This window comes from Onychostruthus taczanowskii, unplaced genomic scaffold (assembly GCF_017590055.1).
Source record: "Onychostruthus taczanowskii isolate IOZ18803 unplaced genomic scaffold, ASM1759005v1 scaffold45, whole genome shotgun sequence".
NCBI classification, from domain to species: Eukaryota; Metazoa; Chordata; class Aves; order Passeriformes; family Passeridae; genus Onychostruthus; species Onychostruthus taczanowskii.
In genome coordinates this window covers 265,317-274,202 of record NW_024502014.1, presented here as the reverse complement: position 1 = coordinate 274,202, position 8,886 = coordinate 265,317, and the positions used below count along the sequence as shown (strand labels likewise).

The 8,886-nt window shown below is 57.4% G+C and overlaps 1 protein-coding gene across 1 annotated transcript; it reads right to left on the bottom strand.

Annotated features, from left to right (window-relative positions):
• Window positions 1-2,830: 2,830 nt before the first annotated feature.
• Window positions 2,831-4,796, bottom strand: HES1 (hes family bHLH transcription factor 1). The gene is made up of 4 exons (XM_041414378.1): window positions 4,569-4,796; window positions 4,394-4,489; window positions 4,224-4,311; window positions 2,831-3,550 (listed from the first exon to the last, which is right to left on the bottom strand). Exons 1-4 carry the CDS (start codon window positions 4,674-4,676, stop codon window positions 3,066-3,068), a joined length of 777 nt encoding a protein of 258 aa, XP_041270312.1. The 5' UTR covers window positions 4,677-4,796; the 3' UTR covers window positions 2,831-3,065.
• Between the last annotated feature and the right edge of the window lie 4,090 nt (window positions 4,797-8,886).

Here is an 8,886-nt window from a genome sequence, read left to right as displayed (position 1 = left end):
GGGTGCCGGCCCCGCCGCCTGCCAGCGGGGGCCGGGCGCGCTCGTGTGCGGCGGCAGCAGCGCGCTCCCTCCCGCGCTCCCCACACCGCTGGCAGCCCGCCACCGCGCCGGGGGTTCGCTCCTTTCTCACGACCTCTCAGGTTCCTGAGCTCATCTGGGAGCTATTCATTTCCTGCCAGAAAACAGCCTTGCCTGCTAAAAAAACCACCTTGGCCGCAGAGCGGCCCAGGGCTTGGTACGAGGGCTCTCCCGGCTTAAATCATAAAGCTCCGGCTGTCTGGCTGGAATCAAAGGCAGGGCGGGCGTGGGGGGGCGCGGGGGCCTGTGCCATATGGTAGCACTTAAGAGCCAAGGAGGAAGCAAGGAGGGGCTTTTGCACCGCTCACGAGGAGTGTGGGAAAAGTTAATTGACTTTAATGACAGGTTTCCCGGGACGGCAGCAGCAGCAGATGGAAGGGATGCGAGGGGCAGCCGGGGCTGTAAGCTGCGTGGTGGGTGGGGGGCAAGGCACGGTGCTTGGAAGGCAGGAAAAGCCCCCTGCACACGGACCCCCGTGCAGGTGCACTGCAGGCAGGGATTGGAGCACTGCTCCTTCCAGCTCAGCACCTCGGGTCTGCAAACGCACCCAAAGGATTGTTGTGGCAAAGTGCTGACCAACCCAAGAATGGTCATGAAAGACCTGACTCCAGCCCTTCCCAGGATCCTCTCCACTGGCAGACAGGGCTCAGCAAGGTGCCCAGGGAAGCCAAGAGGAGCTGCATCCCATCTGGCAGCACTAAGTCCAGTCCCTTTTCCTACCTGTCCTGTACAGTCCCCATTCAGGGTCACAGCTCAGCCCTGTACTTCCGTGGCACTCTTCCCTTACTCTTTCCTGCTCATCCCACAGCACCAGTTTAAAGGCATTTGCTGCACCTGAAGGAGAATTCCCACACACAATGATCCACAGACCACAGCCTGCATTTGTCATCCCAATTTGTCACGGGCTCAGTGAACTGGCACCAAGAGCACGGCTCTTGGGAATTGCTCTGATCCCCTTAAAGCTCACAAACTCAAGCAGATCTCTCATGTCAACAGGCTGTGGGATAGAGTAAACAGAGAAAGCTTTGGAGAAACCGGCCCAAGCATGCCGTATCTGCTTTATACTAGGCTATTTAAACTCCATTAGCAAATAGGTTCATCTTGTCTTTCACTCCGGGATCTGCAGTATGTTCTCCATTAGCCTACAGCAGAGTCTCTTTTTTCTAATGTGCTTTCCAAACCAACTGCTTCAGCAGAAAGGGAAGACTCTGCTCATATGGAACAGCATTCACTCTTATAGGTGATGCATGACTGGTCTGCATCAGCTCCACACAAGCCGTCCAGCAGCAGGAGTTGTTCTGATGCAATTCTGAGACAGGTCCTGCGAGCACTTCTCTGAACACAAGGTGGGCTCACTCCTACCCTCAGTACCTCCAGTGCAGAAAGGTGACACTCTGGCTGGTGGAAGGGAAAGAAAGCTCAGCCTGTACAGCTACACAGCTGTCTTGGGACAACAAATCTGATATTCTCAAGCCTTGCACACAAAACCTGGCTGTGAGATGCCTCTGTGAGGGTGGCAATGCAGGCAGGCCAGCAAGGTGTTCAAGAAAAGAGAAAGCTCATCCCAGGGAGATCAGGTCCTTAAAAAAAAAACAAAACTAAACAAAACCCAAACTGCCACTGCCTATCCCAGGCACATACCAACCCCTTTCCCAGGATATATTTTCAGATCAGGTGAATATGTTTCTTTACTGGGAGCAAAGCTGGGGAGTCAAACCCCAGCAGGTTTAAATCCATCTGGTCTCACTCTCCCCAGCCTTCATTTCCCCAGCACCTGGATACAGTCAAGCACCTGGCTGATCCAGACAAAATCCAACAAGATTTTGCAGCAGGATTTGGACAGAAACCCCAGTGGATCCTGGCACATCTTGAAGCTGTCCGCTCTGAGTTAGGACTTGTTAAGAAGGGCCATGCAAGCTGTAACCCGAGACTGCTGCTCGCCACTATCTATGGCTTGCATCTTGCCTGGAAACGGGGCATCCTCAAGTCACAGGGGTCAGCTGCAGCTCATGATTACAGAGTCCTTGCAGCCCCACATCACTCCCTCGACCACGTGTTTTCCATATAACAGCAGAGGAAATGCCCAACTCTATCAAAACCACATGCAAAGCATTAATCATCAAGCAGAGCTTGGCTGCCGCTCAGGGTCGGGAACAGCTCTGTGCTTTTAAGTCCAGGTGGAGGTGGTGCCCAGCGCCTGCTGCAGCCCGTCAGCCAGGAGACAGGAGCACTCGTGTCAGGCTTGTCCTGCGGAGAGCCACTGCTTTTGTAACTCGAGAAGCTGGCAGGCACTGCTCTCTCAATCAACTGACTGGAGTCACTTGCAATTTACACTACAGCCTGGGAAGCAGGCTCCCCCGGGTTCAGGGCAGGAGGCTCACCCGGGCAGCTCAATGTCTTGCTTTACCACACCAACTCCATCAGCCCGAGGTGCCACAACAGAGCAGAGGTGAGTCCCACAGCACATTCACCAGCTCTGCAAATACAAGCTCCTTTTAACAAGTCTGATTAATTGAGCTGCTCCCAAAGAAGCAGTAATTACATCTGCCCCAGGGCAGGGAGAGGGGCCAGGTGATTTCACAAGACAGAGGGGACAGAGGGTCTGAGTGACAGCTCCAGCCTGGCAAACAGGACAAGGCAGCCCTGGAGCAGCAAGATCCACAGGCAGCCAGGAACTGGGGTCTCTCCTACGCACACATGCCAGAGCTCAAATTTTCTCCAAAGGCCTTCCAAAATGGAAGGGAAACTTTTTTTATTTTAAGAGCATTCAAAAAAAAAAAACCCAACCAAAAAACAAACCCCCAATCTTTGGCGTCACATAAGGAAAGGGAGGAAAGGAAGAAAAAAAAGATCTCGTGTAAAACACGAAACACTGTCAAGGGAGTGCTATGGTACAAAGGCACAATCCAATATGAACATATAATCTATGTACAGCCGTGCCAGCAGCACGGGGTGCATTGCCAAGTCCAGTCCGGTGCCCACCACCCTCACCAGGGTCTCCAGACTGAGTCGGCCGTGCCAGGTGGCGGGCCTGGCGGCGAGGCAGCAGTGGCAGCTGTGGGTGGGCCACCATACAGAGGCAGCACAGCTCCACCAGGAGCAAATGCAGTGCTGGGGATGAGGAAGGCAAACTGCCCATCGGAGGCTGGCAGCAGCTGGAAGCCACCGTACACCTTGGCTGCATCGGCACCCGGCTTGCAGGGCATGCCCGGGAGTGGCCCCACGCCACTGCCTGGAGGAACCAGGGGGGGCCCAAAGGCTGCGGCTGGTGGCAACGGGGGCGGCGGGGGGGGCGCAGGGTAGTTCATGGTGTTGATCTGGGTCATGCAGCTGGCCAGGTGGCCCAGGAGCCGGGTGCGCACCTCAGTGTTGACGCCCTCGCAGGTGGAGAGGAAGCGCGTCACCTCGTTCATGCACTCGCTGAAGCCGGCTCGGTACTTGCCCAGTACTGTGGGGTCTGTGCTCAGGGCAGCTGTGGGAGGAGAGAGGAACACAGCAGTCAGCAGGCTCCACAGGGAAGAGAGGTGCACAGCCCATCAGCACTGCATCCTACAGCCCCTCTGAGCTAGGAATCCAGATGGGGAAAGCAGCCCCTCTGGCAGCATGTCTTGCATTCCCAAGTAATAAGATTTCAGATGGAGAGCACAGCCCCTCTGCTACCAAGTCCACCAGCACCAGGGACCCAGGTGGGGAACAGATAAGTCCCAAGAATGTCCTTATGTCCCCATATACCAGAGACCCAGGTTGGAAACACAGTCCCTCCAGTGGCTCTTGTGCCTCTCACACCCCTGCTAGCACAGGGAACTCAAGCTGGGACTGCAACCCTCCGTGTGCCCTCCAGCACCAGAAATGCACAAACAACACAGTGACCTTCCCAGCATCTCCTTATTGGTGATACTAGCACAAAGCATTATGTCCCTCACCACCTCCCAGTAGCAGTCCCCCATGAAAAAGGATTCAGGTGCGGAGGCGCTGGCACCAGGAATACAGGTAAAGAACAGCTACCCTCCCCTGCGATGCAGGTGCAGAGCCGGGTGCTCCTGCTATCCTCCGCACGGAGCAGGCAGAGCGTGCGATGCCCCAGCCCCGGGGTTGCAGGCAGCGCCACCCCAGCTCCCTGGCTCCGGTTCCCCCTCGGGACTCACCAGTCATCTGGGCCCGCTGGAGGCTCCGCAGGTGCTTGACGGTCATCTCCAGAATGTCGGCTTTCTCCAGCTTGGAATGCCGGGAGCTCTGCGGGAACAGGCGGGGCTCAGACCGGCCCGGCAGCGCCGTTTGCCCCCAGCACCCCCCGCCCCGACCCCCCTGCACTTACATCCTTCTTCAGAGCGTCCAGGATGAGCGTCTTCAGCTGCCCTAGGCTCTCGTTGATGCGCGCCCGCCGCCGCTTCTCCATGATGGGCTTGGAGGACTACAAGAGAGGCGACAGTCAGCGTCCGGCACGGCTCCGCACGGCGCTGCCCGTCCCGTCCCGTCCCGGCCGCCCTTACCTTGCGATGCTCCGCCGCCGTCTTCGGCTTGTCGGGCGTCGCATTGACGCTGGCGGGGGTGGCGGCCACCGGCGAGGCGCTGCTCTTCTCCATCAGGTCGGCCGGCATGGTGCGCCGCCGGGAAGAGGCGCGGCGGCGGCAGTGGGGGGCCGGGCCGGGCCGTGAGGGAGCGCTCGGGGCGGCGGCGGCGGGGCCGGCGGGGCGCGGGTGCCGCGCGCCCTTGGCCGCCCCTACTTATATAGCGCGCGCCGCACGCGCGCGGCTCGTGTGAAACGTCCCCCGCCGCCGTTCCCACACTCGCGCCCAACCAATGGGCGCCGCCCGCACGCGGCCCCGCTCGTGGACGGCGCCCGCCCATTGGCTGCGCGCCGCGCGGCGGCCGCCGGCCAATGGCGCGGGGCGGGCGGCCGCGGTTTAACCCCTTGGGCACCGCCCGCGGTGGGGGGGGGCGCGGGGAGTGCCGCGCTAATTACCGGGTTAATTGGCGCCCGTGGCAGGCGCGGCCCCGCCCGCTCTCCTCGGGGACCGCCGGCCCCGGGGCGGGCCGCGCTGTGGGGGGCCGCGGCCCTCCGGGGTGATGGCCGGGACGCGGCGGGCCGGGCCCAGCTGCGCTGGCCGGAGCGCAGCTACTGCGCGCGGGGGCTGCGGCGAAGCGCGGGGCGCGCCCGATGCGTCCTCCCACGGTGCCCGCAGCATTGCCGCGATCGCCCAGATCTGCCCGGGGCAACCCAAGTCTCCCCACGGCAGAGCCCAGGTGTCCCCAGGCCGCCCGGGCAATGCCAGGCGGGGCTGCCCCTGCCCCCGCAGCGTGCCCGGCTGGGCAGGGCCGGTGCCCGGAGCGGCGCAGCACGGGGCAGGTGCGTGGTGGCACCCTCGGGCCGAGGGCGCGGGCTGCCGTGGTTCTCTGCCCGGCTGGCACGCCAGGCTGGCGGCGAGAGCACGGACGCGGTGGTGCGTGCGCTGACATCGGGGACACAGCCGAAACCGCAGCGAGGGAGGTGCCTGTCCCCCGGGCCTGGCCCAGCCGCCCTGCTGCCACCGCCGGCTGGTTTGGACAGTTTGTGGGTTACTTTAAAAAAAAGAAGAAAAAAAAAAAGAAGTATTTTGCCTGGGGACTTGAATCCTTTTTTTTCTCCCCTCCGCTTGACTGACTTTCTCACACTCCTATTCCCATAGCCTGCCAGCTAGGCCTGAGTCATCCTGCCAAGAACTAGACCTGGCCTATTCAAAAATGTGCTCACTCGCTCTTTCTCTCTGTCTCTCTCTCTCTTTTCTTTTTTTTTTTTTTTTTGAGTATACACAGTAATGTTTTTCCACCTCCTCTTGTACCTGATCTGCACCTGTACAGGGCCAATCCCACACGTATCACCCGATCTTGCCTTTTCAGAGACCGTGAGAAAAATAAAGTTCAAGAAAGAAGAGACATGTTTGCAGATCTCACCGGTGCAAAGCCCTCGTCCCTGCAGAGGCTTGCCTGCTGAGCCTTCAGAGTTTAAAAAAAGAAAAATAAATAAAAGGGAGAGTGTCATGTTTAAAACTGCGGAAAAGCACAAATCCAGGCTTTTAGCTTTTTGATGGAGCCACAAGTCTTTTGATAAAAAAAAAAAAAAAGAAAAAAAAAGAAAAAAAAAAAGCAGCCTTCAGCGTGTAAGGTTTAACTTCAGATGAACAACATTTGACGTAAGTTTCAATTATCTAGGCAGCTGGACAAACTCGAGTGAGGAAAAGACCGAGACTGCACTGGGAAGTCAGTGCCGAAAAGCACTTTCACACTCATCTTCGTGGGGAAATCAGAGACAACACATTACCGTGAAAACTGCAGTATGCTTTTGAAGAGCTTAGAAATTCTCCGCTGGATCGATATTTCTCTTAGTGCTGCTATTGGCATATATTGGTGGGCAAGAAATTATGACAATGACGGAGCCGGTGTTCCCTCTCCCTCCTGCGGGGTTTGCCAAGGGCGGAGGGAGCGCGGCGCTGGCAGCCCGGTCCCTCCCGGCCGCAGTGAGAGCAGGCTGCAATTATGTCTGAGTTTGTGGGAGCCGAGGAGCTGCAAACCGCCGGTAATTGCCGGCAACAGGTCGGTGTCTCTGCGGGACGAGAGCGGGGCAGGCGGCAAGAACAGGCTGGCATTAGGGGCTGCCAGCCCTCGCCCACGCCGGGGACCTGGGAATTGCCTGGCAGCAGCTCCCCTTGCTGAGCTCGCACCCTGCCCACTGCAGAGCCCGTCCCTTCGGGGGTGTGCGGGGACTGGCGCTCTAAAAGCGTCTGCTGCAGCAGAGGTTTCTCAGACCCATCAGCGAGTGCCGCCCGGGGCAGCGACACTGGTGTGTCCCCGCTGCACATCTCCGCCTGCTGCTGTGAAATGCCTTCATGGGCAAGGGTTGTGATCTCCAAGCGGAAGCACGTATACTTGTGAATTCCCCAGGGATCAGGAGAGGAAGGGGAGGATTTGCATGGAAGGATGTCTCTGGAAGTGAAATGGCTGAGGCCAAGTTTAGGCTGGAAGGCGGTGGGGAGGAGGTTTTTAACCGCTGAGGAGATCTGGAACAGATCCTCTGGGCATCTCTAGCCCCACCTTCTCTTGTGAAAGAGGTGTCGAGGGGGAGGTGAAACCCTGAGATAAGGGACTGCCCCAGGGACTGGGATCTCCCTTGTCCCACAGTCCTCTCAAAATGTTTTTGCTTTGCTCGGGCAGTCATCTTGGATTACAAATTGGGAATTGTCCAAAACACATTTGGGAAGAACCTTTAGACAATGCGTTAGGGCTTTACTGACTGGCAGAACATTTTGGAGGAAAAATGTGTTGGCAAGAAAATTTAGACTAGTCCTGGGCACGGGCCCAGGGGTGGGAAGGAATAAAATAGGATGCTGCTGCTGGTGCAGCACGCAGGAGGTGAGGAGGTGGCAGAGTTGGCTGTGCCTGCTCTCTGGTCCTTTAGGAAGCAGCCAAGATGAGCAAAATGTGCTTCTAGAGATCCAAGTGTTTTAATATCCAGAGCTTGAAGGATCCTAGGAAATTCAGAAAATAGAAACCAAGTTGCTTGTAAGAACTGGGTTGCAAGCTGGATCCCAGGGATTGCATAGCAAGCGTTTTCTCTTCAGGTCACAGGCTGAAAACCTAGCCTGGCCACAGCTTGGAGTTGTCACCACCCTGAAGGCTGGAAAACAAGTGCTGAGTCTCAGGGACACGTCCCTGGCACAGGTGCCTCCTCTGGACAGCCCTGCACATGCCTCTGCTTGTAGTTCCCATCCCAGAAGCTGTTGTGCAATCCATATCCAACCAGCTCCTCTGGGAGGAGTGATCTCAGAAGCTTTGGGTGCAGGTTTCAGGATTTATTTCCCCTTTATAAACATTTGCCAGGTCTTTGGAACAAGGTCACTTTCAAACTGACTTCCTGACAAAGCTCCCTAGATGAATCAAAGCTTTCATGGACGTTGGTCTCCTACACACCAGGTCGTTGTGGTAAAGAGGGCAACTTCTGTGCAGCAGTGTCACTGCCTGGCCCCCTCGATGGCAGGAGCAGCTCATTTTGAGGCAGCAGCCTGGTTTTATGGCAGGTCCTGCCCTGTCATTCCACTGGGAACCCATATCCCAAAGATCTGCTGAGAGCTGGGTCCCAGCTCTGTCAGAGAAGCCTCGGGGTGGCTGCTTGTGTGGCAGCTGCTCCCCAGAAGCTGGCCTCTTTCAGCTGTTCCCTGGCTGCTCCTGCAGAAGAGAGGCTGAAGTGTTTATTCATTTTACTCCTCACTGTGTGAGTCAGGCTGGGTGTGTTTGGGGCAGCTCTGGCCATTCTGCAGTGACACCCCCTGGTGTGGAGGGAGCTCCAGGAACTGGTGCCCTTCATTCTGTTGCCCACACAGCCAGGAGAATGGCGCACATTCCCTGGGAATGGCGCAGGAAACTGTGGGATCAAGAGGCCAAAGCTTTGCTTGAGTAGCAAAGTGCCAGTCTGAGAAACTCCAGAGTCACTAAGGACAGACAATGAAGAACCATTTGCATCTCCCCAGCCCATTCCATCCCAGGCTGGAGCACAGCTCTGTGCTGAGAAAGGCTCCGGGACAAGAGCCAGGGTACCTGGATCTCTTGCTAAGCTGATTCCTTTTGGCAGGCTCCTATCCTGCTGAACCAAGGAAACGCTGCCGGGGAGCTGGCGGGGAGGGCATTTTGGCAGCTGTGAAATGCCACCCATGTGGATGGGAATTCCCTTCCTGATACCCATGGCGTTACTTCAGAGGTTGCTGGTTTGGCTAGAGCAGCCACAATGTGCTAATGGGCATGAGATGGTGCAGCCCCAGCTTTCCCCTGTGTGCCTTT

What these genes read in the sequence shown, in the direction of transcription:
- HES1 (XM_041414378.1), bottom strand. Translation starts at nt 4,676, where the DNA reads ATGCCGGCCGACCTGATGGAGAAGAGCAGCGCCTCGCCGGTGGCCGCC. An exon ending in CGGCGGCGGAGCATCGCAAG is followed by an intron (nt 4,490 to 4,568) that starts GTAAGGGCGGCC and finishes CCTCTCTTGTAG; the next exon opens with TCCTCCAAGCCCATCATGGA. An exon ending in TGGACGCTCTGAAGAAGGAT is followed by an intron (nt 4,312 to 4,393) that starts GTAAGTGCAGGG and finishes CTGTTCCCGCAG; the next exon opens with AGCTCCCGGCATTCCAAGCT.